The following is a 24,165-nucleotide window of genomic DNA, read 5'->3' as shown; positions in this document are numbered from 1 at the left end:
CCACGAAATCATGCCGTCAGATGTAACTGTCAGCGTACACTCTGAAATGACTGGTGCTGACTGGAAAGGGGCTGGTGTAAAACTTCAATAACAAAACATCTGGTATTTCTGTATTAAGTTGGATTGGCAATTTGAACTTTGTTCCAGTTCAGAGTGAATACTTTGTCAACATTTCCTATGGAACGACAATTCAATTTCTAATCATCTGCGAACGCCGAGCCTCTGGCTGCAGCAGTGGTTATAATCCGATATGGTTCACAGCAAAGTTACAAATCACCTATTCTTTTCTGACTCAAGTGCTGGTTAGGTTTCCAGGAAACTTAGAGGTTATCCTCGGATTTATTTATTGCTAAAACTACAGTCACCATTTTTTTGTTGTTGTTGTTACTGTTATGGAAAGCATCCAAACAGTTGTATACTGGGACTGAATAAATACCCTGAATAAAAACAACACGAGAAACTGAAAATCAGTGATATTACCAGGTGTTCTTACACGTGTTTTCTTGAGGGAAAAAAACATGCTTGAATCTTTTACATCCTGACTCTAGGAGTGTGAGAACTGGCAGGTTCAGAGTTAACAACAGTTTTATCTATTCTAGATCTGCAGAGAGAGCTATACAGTTAATCACTGCATATTTTTAGCCTACATCTTGTAGCTTTAATCCTGCAAATGTCTGTATGTAATTTGTTTTATGTAATATGAATAGATGCCATAAAATCAAGATTCCACCGTCTGTGGAGCTAAGAATGTCCGTATATTTCTAAAGAATGAGGACCAATAGCATACATGTAGGACAATGAATTGGTCACTGTGAGTAATATATATGTTACACTGTGGGGACCAGTGAAAATAAATCCTTAGATTAGCAGCATGTGCTTATATCCATGCTATCAAAAAAAACAGATCTTACTTCTCATGGCAACTATAAAAAATTACACACATATTGCTTACAACTGAGGAACATTTTCAATTAAAGAACTCCGAGATTGCCTTCTGTCTCTGTGTATGGATCCGTGTATATTTTGGTATAGAGCTCTGCTTAAAAAATAACATCCCAATATTTTAATAACCGAGTCACTTCGCATCTTTGAATAGCTGAATTTCTCCAGCATGGCCTTTAGGCCTGGTGCCAAGAATAAGGGGACAAGAATCTGCTTTTCTGTGAATCGAACTGCACTGTTCCTTAACTTTGTCAAGGTAATACGTGGAATAAAATAGCAAGGAAACCTCGTTAATTACCAATTAAGAGCTAAAATCGGATAACTGAACACATGGGAGCAAATACGCGGGTTCAGAAGATTCCTCTGAAGAACAGAGTATTCCAACTGAGACACATTTTCCAAATACAGACATTTAGCTTTACTACTTAAATTACCGAAATATCATCTAAATACTTTTTCACTCGGTGATTTTGTGCATACTTGTAACGATTATTAAAGTGCTATAAGGAACCTCAAAACCTGCAGTTTCTGCTGAAGCCGGAGGAAGTATTCACAGTGTGGCATTATAAATGGGCAGCACGATCAGCACACATGATTTTTGCTGTAATAACCTTTAATTAGTAACTAGTGGTGACATCCTATTGTCAGAATAGCACAGGCTTATTTCTGAAAGGACATTTAAGACAGCTTCGTTCTGGATTGAAACTGGGAAATCTTCTGTATTCTGGAAGGCGGTCACCGCAGCCTCCAGCCTGCCTGACTCCTGCGGTGCCCAGAGTCATGTCAATTTCATTAATTGTTTTTTAATCACAATGCCACCAACTTGCTAAAAATTTACAAATGGATGTAGAACAAATAGTAAGCTGAAATTTCGGTGCAACTTCACGTGGAGGAGCCCACACCAACCCAACCAGGTGCCACCGGCGCTCCCGCCCGGGGCCCTCAGCCACATCAATGCAACCGGAGCCTTAACGCCACCGGGTTTTTAAAGTATCACTCATCTTTTATGTATTAGAGAACATGTCAAAGGCTCACAAAAACCTATAAAAAATCCTTGCCAATCAAATCCGGAAAGACGACGCGTGTCATAGTAGCTCAGATTTTAACGTACACTACTAAAAATAAAATAATCGTCAAGGGAGGGGTGAGGGGGAACCCTGACCAACTGCTCATCTGGTTCCGCTCTTTGTAACTCATTGGCTTGAATAAGCGCCTGAACACCCGCCCCACATCTTGTAATTCAGCTACTGATAAGAGCGCCAACCCGCCTCCCAGGCACTCCGCCGCCATCGCTCGCCCTGAGGCGCTGCCCGCGGCACCGCCCGCCCCGGCACGCACCACCCCGCGGGGCGGGAGGGGGGGACACGCTGAGCCGCTCCGCCCCCTCCAGCGGCTGCGGCCGCCCGGGCTCTCTGCGGCGCCCCTGCCGCTCTCTCGCGGTGGTTCGCTCCGTTGCCGTGGCAGCGGCTCCAACGGCCGCTGGGCGCAGCCGCGGCGGTGGGCGGCGGTGAGGCGGCGGAGTGGGCCGCGGCCTGAGGAGGGACGGGGGTGGCCGTGAACGGCGGGAGTGGGGTGCCGCGGTCCCCGCGCCCCTGCCCCGCGCAGGAGGCAGCGCTGTGGGCCGGCGGTTAGCTGAGGCGCCCCGGGGCCGGAGGGGTTGCCGCGGGCCCGCCGCCGGCGGCCCTGGGGCGGGCTCTGGCGGTTTGCACGGTTGTGCCCTGTAGCTGCGCGAGGAATTGCTGGGGTACGGCGGGGCTCCGGGGTCGAGATGGTGTTTGGAGGAGGTGAGGTTGAGGTGCCATGTGGCGTTCTGTGGTGTGAGGAATCGTGGGAGCAATGTGGCTCTTGCTGTCTGGCGTGTGATCTCCTTACAGGAGGCCTTCGGGCCTTCTGCCATACTGTAGGTTTTGGGCTGATTTAGCCAAAGTTCTGTTGCTGTGTGAGCCAAAACAGGCAGGACACGGGAAGAACCACAAAACCACAGATGAAATACAAAGAGCAAATTTAATCTCGATACCTTGCGAACGGGGGGAATCTCTGAAGCAGCACCCGGGCAGAGGCACACAAGTGGGAATGCAGCACTGCGGAGCGCGGTCCTTCCTAGAGAGAGTTTTTGCTTGTGAGAGAGTGTGTTCGAACCTGCTGTACATCAGGGATTCAAGCAGGTGTAGTTCTCCACTGTGCTTTGATCTTTTCCGACAGCAGGGCAGGGATCTCAAGCATGTGCAATAAGGTGTCTCTGAGCCCATCACAGGGCTGTGGTATCTAAGTGTAGATGCTCTACTTGTTGAGCACACAAGACTAAATGATGAGTAATGTGATATATGCTGTTTTTGACACCCCAGGGGCAAGTCACTTGAGTGTGTTTACAATCCTTCTTGCCAGTCTTCCATTATTTTTCCACAGTTGCGTTGGAGTTCCTCTGCCTGACAATGCAGTGCCTTAGCAGAAAGTGTTTGGGCAGCTGCTGGTGCATTGGCAGCTCGTTCTAAGTCTGTGTTACTTCTTAGTGCCACTAACATCTTTAAATCAACCATAGCTCAGTGTAGGAATTCTGGCTTGGTTTTAAGGTGGTTCTTATTATTTAGTTAGTCTATTCCGTACTTCAAATTCCATGCTATGTTTTCTCTGCTCCTTAACTAGAGAAAATAGATACTCGCTTCTAGTTTATGTTTTTGAGTTCTGCAAAAGGATTTACATAGATGCACTCAAAGCTGAGCCGTCACCTTCATTAAAATTAGTCATATGTGCAAGCCTTTGTATGAGTAAGATCTTGATGAAATGCTCAACCATGTGGTAATAACTCACTCTAGATGACATGGAATTTACTGAATTCTAATAAATTGTATCAACATTTGAGAACAGTTTACTTAACATCGAAGAACTGCATAAGGCACAAGAGCAAGTAGTGTTTGTCGGAGGTGTTCCCTGATCATCCTGGGTAAACTGGTTGCCTACGTGGATAAAATAGATTCAGAAGTCTTATTTTATCATCAAACTAATTGTTATTAAAAAAATAAAAACATGGTTGTGTCCTTTTTTTTCTAGAAGAGATTTATTAAAGTTGATACTGAAAATGTGTGACTACTACAAAGGTGTGTGATTGTATCCAGTTATTTCACATGCATTAAGTATTTACTGAATTCATCTCAAGATATAGTCACCATAAATTCTTGGAGATTATGTATGTAAAACGTGTGCTCTTCTCTTTCTTAGCCTGGTTGTTTTGAAAAAGCTCAGTATGGAAGATAAGGAGATGAATTACAGTAAGGAAGAAGAGCAAAAATCTCTTCTACCATTTCTGGAAGAGGAAGAAAAAGCCCATCAGTTCTCTAATGTGGAAAAACAGTGGGAAGGTGAAAATAATGAATTGTTTGATAACTCACAGAAAACTAACATTAATGCAGCTTCTAACTTAGTAGCTGGGAACAGTACGGTTCTAGGGTTGAATGATATTCCAAGTAAATGCGATGACTCCAGTAAGTGTTCTCTAGCATGTGCTACACAGCTGTAACTAATCCAAATCTAACCCGTTCTGTAGCGGTAAATTCTCTACTTTTTACCTCTGTGAGGCATTTTGATTCAGTTATTGATGGTAAAAATCTAATATTTGACTGTATGGGCTTGATTCAGTTGCTCGTACGTTGGCGTCTAGTGCCACTTGAAGTGGTCCAGACTCTCTCATCTGGCTCCAAAATGTCATAGGTCTTCCACAGATTGAACTCTCTGAAGGTCTTGGATACCCTAAGACATCAGAACTGGCACCAGATACCTCTCAATAGGCAGCTGATTTCTCTATTGTGTCCAAGAGTATTTTTCAGTATATTATGTGAGAAAACATATCTGCCATTTTAATGATTATTATGGATGGTGTAGTGCTGAATACTGATCTTTATGTTAAAAGCAGTTCTTAGGCTATTATTTTCTCGTTGTCACTGTCTTGATTGTATAAATACTTAACAAAAATCTTCTATCTTCATGGTACAGTAGGATAAGGTAGTGTAAGATAAATTAAACAGGTTGGCCAAAACCTGTCAAAATATTAACCTTCCCCACTCCGTGCTTTTGGGGGTGTTTTTTCCACATACACTGGCTTGTTGGTGACACTTCGATAATGAAGGCAGGGAACATTTTCCTGGTTTGGTTTGCAGCTGTACAATAGTAGTCCTGTGTGTTTTGCCATGTGATTTTTTTTTTTTTTTTTTTTTTTTTTTTAATATATAGGCTGCAGGAGTGCTATAAAATGTCATCTCTGATTCTCCACACTTTGACTTGACAGCAAGTATGCCAGACCTTTGCGTTTTAAAGCTTAAAGTCTCTGTTAAACTGTTGTTTTAATATCTGTTAGACTACAAGCGTGAAGAAGAGTTGGCTGGTGGTGGCAAGATGGGAAACAAGGATGCTTCTGAAGGAGTTGGAGACAAATCTGATTCTAGCATGTAAATAACTTGTTTTGTTACCAGTTTAACAGTGATTTCCTTTATAGGATTAACTTACCTTTTCAAGGGAAGGTTTGGTTAATTCAACTATGCATTATCAAATTAATTATAGGCAACATAGACCTTTCCACAAAAAATAAATTGGTCACTACTGTCAAAACAATGAGCTGAGTAAGAAAAAGACAGACTTGGGACACTTTTTAATCTGAAGCCATTATGGGTATGTATGTATGTACAAGACAATGATTGCACCACATTAACGTGGGCTAATTGGCTCTCCTCAAAGGAGCATTACACTAACCAAGTTACACTTTTTTGAAAACCCAGCCAGCTCTTTGTAATAATGTGTAGTGTTGGGTTCATATCCCTCAGTACTTGTAGAACATCAGGAGCTGTTGGAAAAAGAGCAGTTTTTCTGCTGAAGATTATCAGTGTTGGATTGTAAGGTTTTTTAATATATATTGAGTTTTGTAGCCCTGTATCAAGTCAGTTAGCACAGAATTGGTATGATGATAGATTAGTACTATGTTGATTTTACAAGTAGGTGATACAGCGGATTTATTCCTGAAGAAATAAATTTACATCAATGGGTCATGCATGAAAAAGAATTTGGTGGTTTGAATGTGGCCTTAAGTAGTTGCTGCTCTGCGCAAAGATCAAAGCACAGTTTGGCTTACTTTGACCAGACTGTTAATCTCTGCCCTGGAATGACCTGGCAGCCGGTTATAAGGCATGATGAAAAGCTCAAATAATGTTTATTAACATACATCTGTGGGAAGTTGCACAGCACATATGCCTACTGCCAGCAAAGGTTGACAGCGTTACAATTATCAACAGAGAAATTCAAAATACAGCAAAATGATTTAAAAAAAACAAACCAAACCTTCAGACCTCCTCTTGCTATATGTTTAAGCAGACCAAAAAGGTAAGAGATTAGCTCAGCTCACAGACCGATCAGCTGTATATAATGTTTTAAGCTAGTTTAGAATGTTCCCTTTAAAGTTTAAAACTATTGTTCTGGGAAACCAGAATTTGCAAACCCCGGGTATAATCAAGAGGAGCCGCAGGCATTTCAAAACAAAGACATATAACTAATGCATTAAATGTGGGTACAAACGTTCAACATTAGATATCCAAGTCTCAAAATCCTGGCTTAAGTATATGTATGTAAACATGTATGGACTATGTTCATTTTTTCCCCGTTATTTATATTGGTCATATTTGTAACAGTTCTGCTAGAACAAGAGTAAAATGGAAAACACCATACAAAGGCATGAGTGGATGACGTACAAACTTCATGTAACTTTTCAATTTCTCATTATGTTTTCATTAATTGTGTGTTTCAATTCAAAGGGAAAGCTTGGAACAGTGTTTGGGTGACATTAATAATATTCAGGCTATGAAGTATACAGATAGAATGTCCACGTTAACCTTCCGGAGGAACCTGAAAGAGCTCAACGACATAGCCAGAGAAAAGGAGCTTGTGGTGCAAAAAGCCAGGTCAGTGTTTAAGTGAACTTAATCCATCAGCATAAATCACCATCAAATACTGGGATACTGTATCTGTTAAAAATATTTGAGTTTATAGAATTTTTCCATGAAAGTTACAGGATGCAATCACTTGTTTAATATAATATATTTGGTATTTCCCCAAGCCCTTGTAAAGAATTAAGGATCAAGGATAAAAATTAATTACATACTTCAAAAAATGAAACACATAATGAATGAATAATGAATGTTAAAGAAGAGGGAGATGTTAAATTCATCTAGGAGAATTAGATGCTAACGTCTGCACAATCCTGCTGGTTCAACAGTCAGTTGGAAACATCACGTAGAAAATTCATTATAGAGATTTTCTGAACTGTGATGGAAATAGTACATTAGAATCAGTGAAGTTATTCACATGCTTTAAGATAAACACCTGTATGAGTGTTTTGCTATGTTAAGGTCACAAAGCCATTCTTTAGCAGCAAATATATCTGAAGAAGGCTAATGTAAAAAGGTGCTGTTTATGCTGTTGTAATTTTTGATATCTGAACTCTGGATGAAGTCAGGATAAACTCTTGTTACATTTTTTTTTTTTTTTTTTTTTTTTTGGTGAAAATGATTGAAATTACCAAGGGCTTCTGAAGATCATGGTAATAAGACCTGAAAAGGAAAAATGGGATGGTGGTGGGAGGTGGGTTGGGAAGGTCGAAGGAGTCCTAGCTGTGAATCTTGCCCCCAAAAGGAAGCATTTCATGGGATAGAGTAAAGAACTTACAAAATGTAAGTAATCTGTTTGTTTCTTCCAGAGACAAGCTGAGTGCCTGTCAGCTGCAGATCAGGCTGCTAGCAAAGCAGCTGGAGTACATAGACATTGAAATAGAGACAGAGGAGGCGGCTGGCAATGTGTAGGTAGAGAGTATTTCTGGATACCAAAGATTACAGGCATCTACTGTGATTATCTGTGTTACTAATAAGATAAGCTTTCCTGTTTTCATCTCTTCATGTTGTTGAACAGTTGATAGAATTTCTGAGCACATATATTAAAGATGTTCATAGATCAGTGATGGCGCCCACTGCCATTCTCAGGTTAAGATGTGACTGCAGTAGCTTGGAAGGCTGTTCTGATACAAGGGTATTGTGCTTTTGCGTAGTGAGCAGAGCAATGCGCTCGCTCCCATCTTGGGGAAAGCTAATGTCGCAGTCACTTTCCAGCTGATGTATTCTCAGCCATAATTCCTCCTTTTGAAATACAGAATAATGGTGCATTGCCTTGGGAATCATCGATCTCTATGCTTTCTGGTCTAGAGGTAATATTTTATAAGGTGAATCGGTGCAGAAAGCTGGAAATATAGGAATGGACAGGAAAGAGGCTTATATTTTAAATACCACAACAGGCTGTTAAATCAGCCTATCCCACTACTGTCAATTATGTTTATCAGGGTCTCAGTCACTTCTATTTGGTACGATGAACCAACCCCAATGTGCTATGGCAGTTTTAGAGGTTGTGGTTTTGCTTCTGGTAGCTATTACAATCAAGATTTTTATATATATAAAATATATATATATATGCATGAATGCCTTTCAGGAGTAGTCCTGTGTACAGGAGCTGCTCTGAAACACTTTTGCTATAAAGTGGGAGGCAATTTACTGTACTCTTCACATTTGGCTTAAATAGAAAGAAGTGGGTGGCTTGTGTACCAGGAGCCAGCGTATTGTGAACAAACTTCACAGCTGCATTTTATGACCTGTGTTAGTCTTCGGGTTAGTATATTGATGAATGATAAAGGTAGATTAACTGCCAAAATGGAATAGCTGCTTAAACAAAAATGGTGAGTTGAATGCTCATGAGACTCCTGTGATGGGTGCTTGTACTCCCTGTTCAGGATATCAGAAAAACAGTCTTCGTAACAAGAACCAACAAAGACAGAAAAGCATTGTAGTTTCTATGCTTATGATGGATTGAATTGTGAGGTCTGGATATGCAGAAAAATAGCAATTCTCACATTCTATTATATTTAGCAAGTGAGTAGTGGACTAAGAAGACTTGATAGATTTCTGGCTTAAGAAGCTCAAAGGCATCATGTTTTAGCAATAATGAAAATGTTAGCTGCCATTAGCATTACTGATGCCTGATAACAAAAAATTCAAAGTTAGAGTAGTAACTGCAGGTAGAAGAGCCATTTCCAATTTTCATTTTGAGGGAGGGTGTGTATGCTAAATGTAGTCACTTCACTGTCTGTTCATTCTGTAGCATATGGTCTACTAGTTTTCCTGGCTAGAGAAGACCAAGGAAGGTAATCAACTGTGTGGCACCGCTGCCATTGTAGGCAAAGTACATGGAATATTGTAATGCCGCTTTAAAAGCAAAATCAGTCTAGGTTCTCTAGATTCACCAAAACTTATTTTCACTAATAATACTACTTTTATCAGCTTGAGAAATGAATAGTTATGTTAAACTACTGGTCAGTGCTTTTGAAACAAATGCTCCTCTGTAAATTTCAACCAATGTCTAATAGTTTCAAGCTATGCCTTTGAATGAGGAAGGGAGACTTAGAAGACTAAGTGAGACTTAATAAATTAGTGAAATTCTAATACATAAATCTCAGCCTCAAAGCTATTTTTTATTGTCGCTAATCTTGGTGGCGGGGGGGAGGGATTTTTTTTAACCTTTATTGGTTCCAATTTCTTTCTGATTGTTTCTTTTTAATGTTAACAGCGCAGCCTTGTCCCGCCTTCGGGCAATGCAAAGACGACTGTGCACTGAACTGGAGAAAGAGAAAGATTTTGAATTGAAAATTTCTTTGACACTAAAAGAAAACATGTAAGTGGAATGAGAAGGGAAGGGAATGAGAAAACAGTGTGATTGGAAGTCACTCTTTATTATGGTCTTCATGTGCTGTTTAATGGATTCAAAAGTTAATCGCTACAAAAGTTGCTTGCAAATACTGAGCTATGTAATTTGAGGTCGTGTGAGGTTGACCGCAAGGCAAAGGATCTTGAGAGCAACTTTTAGCCTGAGCAGTTCATTGCGTAGGAAATTGGTTGCTGTGGCTCAGCTCCTGAGTTTGTCTTGCACACAAATGAAGTTTTGATTTTATTTGGAGTTGTGCATACATTGTGGACCTAAATGGGTCTCATTTTAAATGGAAAACAAGCTGGACCAAAGTAGACCTGTCTGTGATAATGATCTCTGATTGAGCATAAACATTCCTCAGTGTTTTTTATAGGGCATGAAGGAAAAGATTGAAATTGAGAATGATGGAGACATTGTGTATTTTTATGCTAAGCTAATATTGCTGCTTGTAATTAATCATTCACATATGCAGAATTATTTATTTATATAAGACAGAATAAAACTGTCTTTTGCAGAAGGCAACAGCCGAGTATGTTTATATTGTGGCACCAAAGGTACAACTACTGATGCCACCACATCAAAGCAAGAACACACGCCTGAGCTTATAGATGTGATTAACCAGAATACAGTATGTTCTGTTGCAGTGGTGTATAATAGTGTTAAAATGCTTGACTTGTTTATTGTGTTATTAGCAATAACTATATTAATCTGTTTATAAGTAACCCTATCTTATCTAAATTCCTTCAGTAACCTATAGAAGAATAAAAGCAACAGCCTGTCCCTGAAGTTATTTAATGTTGAAGAAAAAGCTGTTTTTCTAAGTTTTCTTGTTTTTAATATTTTCTTCTGGGTAAATGTGTATTTGAGAAACAGAACCTTGAGCTTTAATTTTTTTTTTTACTTTTTTCTTTACCGATATGTTTGATGTCTCTAAAATGAAATATGCTATTAGTTATGAGCCTTAGTCTGAAAGGTAAAATACCTGTGTCACTAACAGGGTATGATTTACAATATAATTTAATAAAATAAAACATGGCTAGATATTAATTTTCACCATAGTCTTACCTACTCAATAGCCTTAAGTAAGTGAAAAAATCTCAGTATTTTAGAGAAAACAACTCACACTTTGTTTTAAAGGCTTGAGTTGTGGCAGATAGAAACTGAGCAGGGAAAATATGAAATCCTCCACGACCAACTTAAAAAAGATGAGGAGGAGCTGGAGATGCAATACCAAGAACGAGCCAAAGTGCGGATTTGGAAGGAAAAAATAGCAGCACTGCAAGCAGAAGAAAATCAGCGGTCTAGAGAAAAGTAAGTGCATATAAGTCAGACTCTGCTTCCTTTCAGTGTGTTATTTGTAGCCAGTTCACTATTTAAGGTCTTGAGAAGATTAGCTAATTCAAATACCAGGGGTATTGTGTTTCTTAGCTGGGTGTTGCTTCTGGAATATTTTATGAGGGAAATGGGATTAAAATAAGGTTTGCCCACATTGTTGCAGTTATGCAGGTAAAGATTTCTGATCTATGAAAATAAACTTGGTAAAGACAAAACTGTGAATGCTTTTTGTCTATGGAAATTAAGTCTATTTGATCAGAATAACTGCATGTGTCTGTGGTGGTGTTGGCCACCAGGACATTATTAATAAAGCCCCAAACTCCACTGTTAAATGTCATTGTGTTGGAATCAAGGTTTCCGTAATCCTGCTGTGCCTCTTGGTTTGCCTGTGTTTTGCAGAAAAGAAGAGGAAGCCCAGAAAGAATATGAAGAAAAGCATAAAAAAATGCTTGATGATGCCAAAAGGAACCATGAAAAAGCAGTATCCTTCCTGAGAAAAACCATGGCAAGGTTATTGTCCACTCCTTTTCTGTCATTGTACATTCTCTGGTGTACAATACTCTATCCTTTACTCTTTGAAAAACAATTTTTCTGCTCGGTGTATCTTCTCTTAGATTTGGCAATCTTCTGCCACAGTACCAGTGCTGTGACACATTCAAATCTTAAAAGGCACAAAGGACTTGGAAAGAAGAAAACCCACTTACTGTCCTGGTATGGTCTTCAGATTCCCTGTAGCTGAAGGGACTGTCATTTTGATGAGATGCAGAGGGGTTTGACTACTTGTAGACATTAATAATGATTTGACACGTTTTATATATGCGTGTGTCATGAACTGAAGTAGTTTGAAGTAGTATAACTAAATTCCAAGTTTGGACCTTGCATTCTGCTATTCTATACCCCCTCTGAAATGTGGAAAAAACCTTTCTCGCTGTCTGGGAAAATTGGTTGATAGGTCATTTCTTTGTGCTCCTGTTCTTTCCTGGTTGATGGTAAAGGAAATGTTCTTTGCATAGGTTTATGTTTATATAATTGCTGTGGTGTTGAATTATTTTGCTATTAAGGAAAGTGTGAACATTTGTTACTTCATTTTTCTTGTATATTAGGACTTAATTGAAAAAATGATTGAAATAATTGTACAGTTTCTGTGTTAGTTTATTTTTCATTAGATGGCATGTGCAAACTTGTAATAATTAAGAAAAACAAACACCCAAATAAGATTTTTATTTTTTTTTTCCTGAGTAATGTATCAAATATACATCTTACTATTTTTTTCTAGTTTACCATTATATTACTTGGAATACTCTTGGATTTGATTCATGCCCACATATTTCCAGCTTTTAGAGTTTCTAGGGTTTCTTTTTAGTGTGGTTACAGGTGGTCGGCTCATAAATTTCACTACGTATTTGTTTAGCTATTCGTTATATGAGCAACACCTGAATTCTTGCTTTATTTTAGCAACTAGGCATATGTCATAATGTGGAACACATTCTTCATATTCAAAATTTTAAAAAAAAAAAGTTGTTGAGCAAACTAGTTGAAAGCCTGTTGGCACTTGTAGCTTGAGAGGTACCATATATAGAATAGTCTTCCAACTGTTCCACTTTACCCACACCCAGTATCATAGTAAACACAGCGGCTTACAGGAAGAATGGTGACATTGACAATTACTACTTGTCAGGTTAAACATTCTAATACTAAAAGCTTTCCGGGATATGAGCCTGAAAGATTTTACTTTGCTTACAGAATTCATGAAAAAAATGCAAAGGAAGACGTGAAAACTCAGGAGCATATGGAGAGAAGGATACAAGCTGTGCTTTCCCTGAAAACCAGCATAACTTCCAATAGGGTACTGCTGCTGTGCCTTAGATGGGGAATGGAGAAAGTGACTTGCTAGACTGCTAGGCTTTAATGAAAGTAATTTTGGTTTTCATTGCAGAATTGTTGTGTGATGCTGTCGGATCACCAACCAAATCTCTCTTGAAACTGGGGAGAATTTAACTATAGGAGTAATGGTGTTAGATTTGTACAGGCAGAGTTTGACACTTCTGGAATTTTTTTCTGTCAACAGTCTAGTTGTTCTGGTAGGGTAACTCTCTTGAAAATAATGCATACTACAAATAAGTTCTCTGAAATCTCGGCCAGAAGCATTTCTCATTATTTGGATGCCAGTGCACAAGTACTTCATATGGAGAAAACATATGGAAGAAAAACAGCTACTTAAGAATTTAAGTAAATTAAGAATTTCTAAGCTATGCTACTTTGCTCTTCTACTTATGTTCTGTAGAATCTGAAGGAAAGTTCTTAATTTAATACTAATTTGATTAGAACTGTATCTTTTCACATTGCTTCATTGAGTAGCATTTCCAGGACAGGCTAGAGAGGTAAAGAAGTAGCCCTGACCTGGTCAGAGCTTTCTGTATTTCAGCACACCATGACTACTGTGCATATTCAAACCAAGAAGTTCTACTTCGGAGAAATCTACCACAAACTTATACTTGGATAAGGGGACTAACACTAGATTCTCTGTTTTATATTATATAATATGTGAATCAAATATGTAACTGGGGTTTGTATGGCTTCATAGGAAAAACTCCAAACTCTCCAGGTTTGGAACAAAGCAAAGGCCTTTGAGGTAAAGAAGCAGGAGATGAAAATGAGGGAAGCTATCCTGGCAGAAGGAGGCAATGTTGCCAAGGAAATTTTTCTCCATAAACGACTGCTAGAGCATGAAAAAGAGAAACAGTAAGTATTTGTATCTACATCAAACTCAGCTGCTTACTGATGCTCGTGCAGGAATTGGTGCTCTTAGTCAAATTCTGAAAACATAACATCTATGATGCTGTCTCAAGGGAGTGAACTCATTCTTATGCTCTGTCTGTGTGATAGTTGTATTGTCTGTTTTAAGCGACTTGAACTTCTAGCTTAGGCGTTATTCAGAGAACCAAAGTTAGGAGCCCATGTTCTACGGTTAGTGCAGAGAAGTTAAAACTACTCCAGGAGGGAAATTCAGTGACGTAACTGTACTTCTGCCTTTCCTGAACGCTGTCCCTATAAAAATTGAGTATCTTCCTTAGGCTTTTAGAGACAATCCCTGGGAGACTGCACTGCAGTAGGGTCAGAAGCAAGGTACTCACCTTTGTGCTTTTTTTTTTTGATTGAAATTACTCCTCTACCTTTGTAGTAAATTTGATAGAAATGTGTCTGTATCTCATCTGCTGCAGTGCAAAGATTAATTATTGTTTTTAACCATTTAAGAAGATGAATCTGAGCTAAGATACCAAACAGAGGGGCGCTGAGGTATGTGTTTCTGCTTGTTGACTCTACTACAAAGGCACTACCTGTAGCAAATGTTAGAGATTTAATAAGTAAAGGTTCAGTAAGTCTTGAGTTTTCATTAAATAAAGCTTCAGCCTTGATAGCTGCATAACAGTTTCTGCTACCCCTAAATATCTTCTAAAAATCATGTTAAAATAATCATATCGGTTTGTAGAGATCTGCTGGAAATATCCTTCTCTAAGTTTAATCCTTTACACCTTGCTTGCTTTTTCCCTTTCACTGTTTCCTTTTGCAGGCCAACGTAGATCACAGTTTTAGTCTTAATGCGAGCTACATCATGCTTCTCACAGCAGTTTTTTTTCTAATTTGAGCTACCATCCTGCTAATCTGAAGAACTGCTTAGTTCTTTCTCCCAGAGTACTACCTTTCTCCTCTTCTGTGAAGGGATATCCTCTGTCTTCTCTGAGTATATTTCAACCTGAACATATATTTCTGAATTATATGCAAAAGAAAATAACTTTTTAGTCATTAAACCCATTATATCACCTGTAAAAAGATTCTTAAACAACTGATCATAGGAACTGAGGATGGCTTTATACTTAAGACAGATAGCACTGGAAGCTGGTACCATTGCTGTGTCTTTGTAACCATGATTATCTTCTTTGTACCATGATTTTCCAAAAATACATTATAAATACAATGTCATTTGTTTGCTGCAATGGGGTATCATAAGGCTAAATTCAGACAGTAAAGTGCTTCTGTAGGCAGTAGCCTGTATTTAAATGAGAGGTGATATTTTCTTTACTCCTGTTTAGAATGAGTAATCACTTATATGGATTAGTTGAAGAGGTGAAAGTCTATATTAAAAGCGATCATTAGGGTGGATAATATTTGTTGCGGAAAATTGCGTATTAAACTGCTGATATTAAAACTGAGATTAAATGATCTACTGTCACTTTTGTCCCACTACCCAGTGTGTCATGGAATTGGTAGTCATGTATAGCTTTGGATTCCTGTCTTCCAGGGTCAGTACTTGTGGCCTTACCTTTAACCATTCTTCCTCCCTGTAATAAATCCACTGGATTTCAGATGGGCGGTTTTCTTTAAATAGCTAACTAGTTTACGAAAATTATTTAATTAGCTTATTGTTTTCAGTGACAACGACTGGTATGCTTTGTCAAATCCTCAACTTCTAAAACACTGTAATTGAGTATATTTAGTCTGCAAAAATGTATAAATAGCCTCTGAATTGCCTGGTGTCTTGACACAAATTACCACTGCACCCAATTTAAAGACTTGCTATTTAGCTTAAAGGCTCAAAAATAATGGACTGAAGTTAATATTTTTAGTAAACAACTATGGTTGGTTTAATATTTCTTACAACATTGGATTACAGAGCTTCCAGAGAACGGCAAAAATCAAGAAAAATTGAGATTGTGTCTCAAATTTTGCGAGAAAAAGCTTCTGTTCACAAGCGGGAAAAAAGCCAGTCCTGTACTAAGGCAGTCAAGGCTGGTGGCAAACTTGAGGGTTCTTTACGGTGGAGAATGAAAACATGGCAATATATTGAGAAGACGTGCAAACATTCAGCTGGAGCCATATCACAGGTAAACAAAGGCCTTAGAATTAACTGTCTTTAGATTATTATTATTTTTTTTTTGTCAAAGGTGCAGTGAATTCTTCTGCCTGTGCATAGCACAGGCTACAACCAAATACCAGACAGTACAGAACAAGTGCGAATTCCTCCATAGACCTCTTAATAGAATCATAGAATCGCTGAGGTTGGAAGGGACCTTTAAGATCATCAAGTCCAGCCATTAACTTACCCTGACAAAACCACTTCTAAACCATGTCCTCAAGTACCACATCTACCCTTTTTTTAAACACCTCCAGGGATGGCCAATCCACCCCCTCCCTGGGCAGCCTGTTCCAATGTTTGATAACCCTTTCAGTGAAAAAATTTTTCCTAATATCCAATCTAAACCTCCCCTGACTTAACTTGAACCCATTTTCTTGATTATTGGTGCTTGTATGAATAAAGACGTTGTCCTGGTTTTTAAGGGCATTTGTAAGAAGAGGTGATTTTTTGAACACAAGTCACAACAGGCATCAAAAAACCACTTCCACTTTAATTACCTTCATCCCTGAGTAAGGATTCAGATCACTTTGGTAGCACAAGATAAATGTTTCGACTGTATTAGAAAGGAGGCAGTGGTTCTCTCTAGACATAATCTTCCTGCATGGTTTATCTGCACAGCATTCCAGGGAGTTCTAGCCTGGAAAGTGGAGGTGGAATGAATTGAATTCCCTGCTGAAACTAGTGGCTTCATGCAATCTTTAGGTATTTAAAAGAAAAGGGGTGGGGGAGAGATATTAGTAGAAATAATCTTTAATCGTATGAAACAACAAAGTCCTTGGTCATTCTGTGGTATACAAAACATTTAAAAAGTACAGTCAGTATTCCCATGCCTGAGGACTAGTTTCTAGCCTCCTATGGTATACAGTTAATGTCATATAGATGCTTTTAGCATAAAATTTTGTCTGTATTCAGTGCTTTAATAAGGGATTGACCTAAGTTGTCATCTTTGGCCTCTGAGATTTATAGACCTGTCATTTTTGTATTAAAAGATCTCCTCAGAAACTCTTAACTGTTGAAGTAACTATCCTCTAGTCATTTTTAACTGTCTTCAAAATTTATGTTCTTTCACAAAAGTCGTGGTGCTCTCCATCAGCTTGTTCCTCAGCCAGTGAGAGAACTGCTTCTGTAGGAGAGATTTCTGAAAAAATACCCCGTGATGTGCTCCGTGAAAGTGGTGAAGATGAGACAGAGAGGGACAAGACCCTAGTAGAGCCAGAGTTCCCGGGGCTTTGGAGTCAGGAACGTGACTTGTATAAGGTAAATATCATGATATCTCTTATTAGAAATAGAAAAGAAAAAAAAAAGTGGATGAGAACCTTTTGTGTTTGACTCATTGTGAAGTTAGTCTTTACCAAATTTTGACAGTATCCATAAAAGTATTTTAATGGAATAGAAGTTTCATTTGCCTCTCTAGTAGCTGTATGTATCTGAAGTAATGACACTGGCAAGTGCTGTTTTCAGGACCTCCCATAAAAACAATAATTACCTGTTTTGCAATTAAAACGCAGACTTTACTACATAGATGTAGAGATTCAGATACGAGAATATCATCAGAGTAATTGCTGTTTGATACTGTTCCTGTAGCGTTTGCTGTCCTAATACTTCAATTTTAGTTCAGAGATACGTGAAGACATACATCATGTTCACTTGTTTGAGTTTAAACAAACTAAACATGACTTTCTGTTGAATTGGCAACACTGATTGCTTGATGCGGAAACAACTTTTTTTGTACCATACTAGGCAAAGAAAAGCACATCTAGCAAAGTAATAGTGTTCTGTACTCTAAACAGAAGTAAATAATGTACTCTTATAAAGTGGAATTGTGGAGTTAAGATACTGAGTGTTATTCCAAGGTATACTTGCCTATACTGCTTTTTTGAGATGTGGAAGACCTTTAAGAGCAGACATTATAATCAATCAAAGAGAAGTAATGTCACTATATATACTTATACTTGCATGAAAGAAGCACTGGACCATAACTGAAATGTTCCAGTGAAGTTAGCTGATTTTTTTCTGAATGAGTATTTGTTTAAGAAGTTGAGGGGAAAAAACTCTTTAAGTGCATAAGAGCTAATACTGTCATTAAAAACATTATGTCATAGTGTGGGATGATCATAAGCTACGGAACAGGCAGCTGAGCATAAATTAAATTCTTCATACAGAAGCTGGGAGGCTGAGTTTGATCTGGAGAGAAACGGACGAAGGCTGCCCAGATACTAAAAGATTCCATTGGCTGCCTTTGCTACTTTGAACTATGGATTTTGTGATCGTACTGATTTACAGTCATGGTGGTTTTTACTGCTGTTCCTTATTAGGTATGCAAAGAAGAAATGGATCCAAAGCAGCTGACTACAAGGGTAGAGAAAAAAGAAACTTTTGAGAAAAAAATGGAGGAATTCCAAACTGGAGTTATTCACAAGCAAATAGTGTCTGGTCGTGAATGTAAGGGACGTACTTTCTACAGTAAACCAAGCTGCATTCATTTCAAGGTTAGTGGCCATTCTGCATAGGATCTGTAAGGATGATGTGTACGTATCTACTACATCTATATACTGATGTTTTGATCAGAACTCTGTTGCACTGGGAAGAAAAAAAAATATTGTTGTCTTTAATAGGTCTTTAGTCAAACCTGAAACAGTACTTGCCTTTTTCTCTAGCAGTCTCTTAGGTAAGTTTATAGTCAGATTAAACAAACTACTTAGTTTTACTATTTAAGTCTAAATTATGAAATATTTTCTTTATGTAGGGGAGTTTAAATACTGCCAGAAAGGTGAGCAAATGATGAATCATCTTGTTAGACTGTGTTCCGTGCCTTTTAAAAGGCAGCATAACTGTCACTTATGTATCGTTTGTACATACATTATTACTATAAAATAATGTCCTTAAAGAGGTCATGACTACAGTCCAGTTAAGATTTCAGTTTGCAAGTGACCGTCATATTGTACTGGTCATGAGGAAAAGGAGCTGCGATTTGTCTCTGTATTGTAATTAAGAAGTGTACCGTGAGAAATTATAACGCTGCCTAGTTCTTCTCTGTACTTGAAATAGCGCTAGTGTGGCGTATCAGACAAGTCTTCGCACTGCATCAGTGTTTATGCTGCCGGTTCGCCTGCAGGACGCTTCTTGTCTGTGCGTTGATGGATGCGTGCAGGTATACAGCAGGGCGTTCTGCTTTTACTGGGAGCTGCAAGCCTGTGCCTTGCATGGGAACAGCAGACCTCCACTGGAAGACAGTGGCATCTGGCTCTGCATTCAAAAAATCTGTATTGTCTTTGCCACACACAGTTTAAGTTGTTAACAACTCTGTTAGACCACGAATGTGACACAATGTCTTTGACATTCACTGCAGGAAAAGACAGAGCAGCTCGGCGCATTAGCTGCGCATAAACCTGGGTAATGTTGCCCCATCCATGACGCACGAGTTCCTGGCTTTATGGGCTGTATGTTTTAAAAGGGGTTGTTTGGAGCACGGCAGTGATTTATGGGTTTATACGATATTTTGCACACAGGGCTGTGATCCCAGTAGAGACTGTGAGCACAACTATGGTAAAAGTAGTTGGTTTTGTCATTACGTGTGTAAATCCTTCCTGTAATTCACACCATCTGGTATGTTTGGTGTTCCAAGGATTTTGATGTTGGTCAAATCTACAAAAAGAAGATAGTTTTGATAAATGCATCCTACAGTGTTAATTTCTGCAGACTAGTGGGAATCAGTGAATGGCTCAAGGACTTCATCAGTATTCAGTAAGTAAAATTAGCTGTAGACTCGTTGCTTGTTTTACCTTTGTACCACAACAGGAGATGTAGACAAATTCTGTAGCAAATGAAATAGATTTCAGTAAATACATCTAAATTATTATATTGCATTCTTGTGTGATGCAAATTAATCTTGGTTTATTGATAATTTTATTTGACTGTTTATAAACAAACAAATGGAAATATCCCAAAAATGTTTCTTTTTAAGAATAATTCAGAGACTAGCTTTCCCTGGAGATATTTTAAGCCTTTAAAATGATAAAATACTACTTTTCATAACTTGCCTTAACCTAAAAAATGAAGTCGAGAAAATAATATGTTTACTTGGAACTCTGTGAAACGAACAAAAAATTGATTGTAGTGTAGCCTAAAAGTGAAGAAATGCCAAAGCTCTTGTTTGTGTGTAAGTGAAACTTATTGACAAATAGGAGACATCAGAGCGAATTCATTTGGCTTATATAGAAAGTTAAGGTTTCAACTCTTATGGCTGGCTGACCTGAAGAAACCATTTCTGCGACTGTGTGATCGTGCCCCAGTGAAGCGAACGAGTTGTATTACCACATTGACTGATTTCAGACTCTGGAGAGAGTTTCACAGTTCATACCCGCTGCGCTTCGTAGTGATAGATTGCCCTCAGAATGTCTAGCTAGCTTGGTAAGAAAAATTATGGCGCCTAGTTAAGCCATTCCTTGCCCACGTAGTCCCTCCAAGAGTGCATTGGAATGGGAACGTACTGCAGTTCCTGACTGAACATCATCACTTGAGGGCTATAAAGTCCGAGTCCAGCTGCTGTAGAAGATCTTGGTGAAGTTGTTTAGCACTTTAGTCACAGACTAATGGAGATGCATAATTGACCACAATACAGCACAGCACTTAAGCTTTTAAACTTCTTCTGGTGCTCAGCTGAAGACGAGTGTAGCGTTTTGCTTGTTTTGAGATCATTTATATGTATTTAACTTTGACCCACTTACAATACATGTTCAATTTCCATTACGAAGGCTGAAGCTGCTAATCTTCTGGCAAAATAAGGGTCCTGCTCTCAAAGATTGATGTTTGGGTTTTTTTTTCTCATTTAGTATGTTGGACAGTTACAGATTTTAAATCAGCACCTTTGATTTGTGACCAAAAATGAAACAACCCTTTCTGAAAGGCCTAAGTCTTTTCTTGATATAATTGCCTTTTAAAGTACTCTCCAAATACAAATTAAACATCAAGTATTTGAATAGAACGAGTCAATGATTTTTTTGATGTCTGATGAATGAATTCATGTTTTTTTTCAAATAAATTGGTTACCGATACATTTGCCAGATAGATAGCTGGCAAAAACAATCTATAGATCTTATTATCCATTGTCATATTAGTAATAATTTGAACAGCACAGATCAGATTTGTAGATACTGATCTTACACCGTATAATGCTGATCTCTTCTCAAGTAGAACCACACATAAATTGTTTGTTACAAAATGATTTTACCAAGTATTTTGGAAATAGCCAGTACATCTGAGCTCTCATGGTGTCAGCTGTCCTCTAAGTCACTTGCACAGACAGTTATAGACATAATGCTTGAGAATGGTTATCAGTGACAGATGCTATATTTGTTAATGAAAAGCTATATTCTAATGGTTAAAATGAACATTGTTACATCTCCATGCAATGGGAGTCTGTTCTTACCATAGTGGTTCTTTGTGTGTTTGGCAGCTTAGTCTCTAAATCATAAATCGTTTATCAAGGTAACATTTGAAATAGAAGGAGCTACTCCTTAAAGTCTTTCTCGGTAGAAACTGCTAGTGATGTGTTCTGAAGGTCAGTACACAGATGCTGAGTTCCCCGTTCACATTTTAAGTTCCTGAGTGCTGAACAGTTGCCCTTTTCTGTTTGAAAATGTCTTGTCTTGCTTTTGTTTAGTTTTAATGTTGTTTTGATAAAATTGTGATTAGCACGTATGTTCTGTGTTTCATTGTGCTTGGGTATTTCCATGGCTAGCCGCACTTGGTTCTCTGCTTTGTCTAGCTTCCTTTCTGTCTCTGTCAGGCAGAATAGGTCGCCAGTAGTGCCTTAATAATTTCATTTAGAGTGCAGCTTTAAGATTTCTTGTCTTCTGATGGGCATTTTGCTTACATCACAGAGACCATGAAACAAGGCGTTGAAATAAGTGGCAGTTTCTATTCAAGATAATTTTGATACAGTTTGCAGCAAGCAAAGCAGCTCTCTCTAATCTTTTTTTTTTTTTTTTTTTTTTTTTTTTTTTTTTTTTCCCTGCCCCCTCTTTGTTTCCTGTTTGGCCAGGGGAGATGTTACAGAGCAACATGCGGAGTGGGAGAAGGCTGCTTCCTAGTTGTTAAAATAAGCGATTGGTCCACCCTGGTCTTGATGATATTAATGAGCCTCAGCTTCACCTCTTTGGCTACAGCCTCTTTGTCTGTAGCATGCAGATAATGATTCGTGCCTTCTTTTAAAAGCACTTAAAGACTTCCTGAGTAAAACCTCAATAAAGAATCAGCCTTTGTAGTTTTACAATTGCAGCAGGGTTCTGTAGCTTTTCATTAATCTGTCACTCATTCTGACTTTTCTAAGTAATTACTTCAAGTGTGTGTGGGGGAGGGAATAATAAAAAAAAAAATCTGCCATTGTTACCAGAATAGGAGCTGGATGTTTCATACATAGCTTTAATTTGGAGTTTTATGTTAATTATCTCCATAGCTTTGACCCACCTGGCAAAATGTCTGCTGGAATGTCCTGTGAAATAATGGTAACATTTAAGCCAATGGTAAGTGCACCCGAGTGCTAAATTACACAATCCTAGTATAATCCAGTAGTCCGATTAAAAACATCGTTAATTTAACTTATTAACTGTTAACAAGGAAGCAAACTATATTTCTAGAAAAGGCCCTGTTGTACTTGGACAACTGTGTGCATGTTGAAGCTCTGTTAAATTGCAATAATGCGTATTCTCAGGGCACGTTTTAGAAAAACACCTGTCCCTAAGTATTCTTGGAGTATGTTTTGAAACTTGCTCCAAACAAAAAGACTTATAATCTTGCCTAGCTCAAGTTAGCCAGGCAGTTACCAATGACTGTTTTAAAGCAGAAATGTAGAATCTGTGGAGATACATTTTCATGTTACTCAGAAAGTGAGTGAAAGTATTTTTCATCAGACTACATAGGCTAAATCTTTGCAAATTACTCGATTTGACTTATTTTATTTTTTTCTAGATAAATGAAACGCTGGAAGGAGAAGTCATGTTTATGGCACAGACGGGTTCTTTTTCAGTTCCATTGAAATGTACAGCCAAGAGATGTGTTGTAAGTGACTTTTTTAAGTATATTCAATGTCAGTATAACAACAGTAATAGAAAATGTGAGATAGCATAAACACTATTGAAAATATTTAGTAAGAAGTATTTATGTTTCTTTCTTTTTTTCCTTTTAAATGGAGAGTCTCTTTCCAGAAAATTCATTCCTTAGCTTCCCAGATTACACTGAAATTTATACAAAAGTATCTTAATGGATTTACTTAACCATGAACTGTAACTTTAATGTCAGAGTGGAATTAACTGCAGTAGTTCTGTTTAGAAATTGATGACACAATGTTACATTGTGAATGGAGAGGGAAGAGAAACGGTGACTGGAAATGAACTACCTTTTTCCCATGTAATTTTTGGAAATTCCATCCCTGACGTGTAGTGGTTTAATCTTAACTTTCATTTTCTATGTAGACAAAAATCAAAGTAACACAGTATCTATCTATCTTTTCTGACATTTATAAAAAGCATACAATCTCTCTTTCAGCATCTCAAAATCTATTGAGAATTCTATACCGAATTTTGAGCAGAGAACATAATTTTCTTACTGTTAAGATATTAAAGGATGCACTTAATTTTAAGCGCTTGTAGGAAGCTAGAATGATACCACATCAATATTGCATACTTAAACCTGACTATGTGTATAGGACCCTCTGATGGTTTTCAGTTAAAAGACCTCGAAGATGAGAATGCACAATGCAGTAGAAAGCCAGCACATGAATCTTTGATCAGAGGAGTAGTTATCTTCATTTAGAGAATTCGTACCATCTTTGTGCGCTAATTACGTGCAGGAACTCCTTTCTTTATGCTGTGAAAGTGGGAAGAGTTCAGCTGTAAGCAGGATACTACCAAGCAACCAAGTTGTCTTTCTCTTTTCGATGCTTGAACTTGAATTACAAGCCTTTTGTTATCATATACACAGTTCCAAAGTCATTAGAAATTCTATATAAAGTAGCGTATTACTTCTTAAACTGGTTGTAAACCATGGTAGCTCAAAGAAACAAGACAGGATGTGTTATAGACTGATACATAGTCACTGTATGATGTTAAAGGCAGCTTGCTTTTCAGCTTGATGCTAGTAAAACCATTTTACTGTAACACGAGCAACAATGTTGAATCAGTATGTAAATATTA

The 24,165-nt window shown here is 38.2% G+C and overlaps 1 protein-coding gene across 1 annotated transcript in view; it reads left to right on the top strand.

The window, feature by feature from the left end:
- Positions 1-4,198: 4,198 nt before the first annotated feature.
- CFAP74 (cilia and flagella associated protein 74) overlaps positions 4,199-24,165 on the top strand; it is a gene marked incomplete at its 5' end in the record, with an annotated part of 47,436 nt that continues 27,469 nt past the window's right edge. Inside the window, 15 exons of the mRNA XM_082493522.1 lie at positions 4,199-4,298; positions 5,291-5,381; positions 6,735-6,881; positions 7,676-7,774; positions 9,586-9,690; positions 10,861-11,034; positions 11,458-11,568; positions 12,802-12,904; positions 13,643-13,800; positions 15,731-15,941; positions 17,048-17,230; positions 18,289-18,462; positions 19,599-19,717; positions 22,431-22,497; positions 22,943-23,032. Coding sequence (XP_082349648.1) covers positions 4,199-4,298; positions 5,291-5,381; positions 6,735-6,881; positions 7,676-7,774; positions 9,586-9,690; positions 10,861-11,034; positions 11,458-11,568; positions 12,802-12,904; positions 13,643-13,800; positions 15,731-15,941; positions 17,048-17,230; positions 18,289-18,462; positions 19,599-19,717; positions 22,431-22,497; positions 22,943-23,032 — 1,932 coding nt within the window. The remainder of the gene's footprint in view (positions 4,299-5,290; positions 5,382-6,734; positions 6,882-7,675; positions 7,775-9,585; positions 9,691-10,860; positions 11,035-11,457; positions 11,569-12,801; positions 12,905-13,642; positions 13,801-15,730; positions 15,942-17,047; positions 17,231-18,288; positions 18,463-19,598; positions 19,718-22,430; positions 22,498-22,942; positions 23,033-24,165) is intronic.

Source organism: Vanellus vanellus (assembly GCF_965231255.1).
Source record: "Vanellus vanellus genome assembly, chromosome: 20".
Lineage (NCBI taxonomy): Eukaryota > Metazoa > Chordata > Aves > Charadriiformes > Charadriidae > Vanellus > Vanellus vanellus.
The sequence above is the reverse complement of the archived record's forward strand: the minus strand, read 5'-3'. Positions and strand labels throughout refer to the sequence as shown.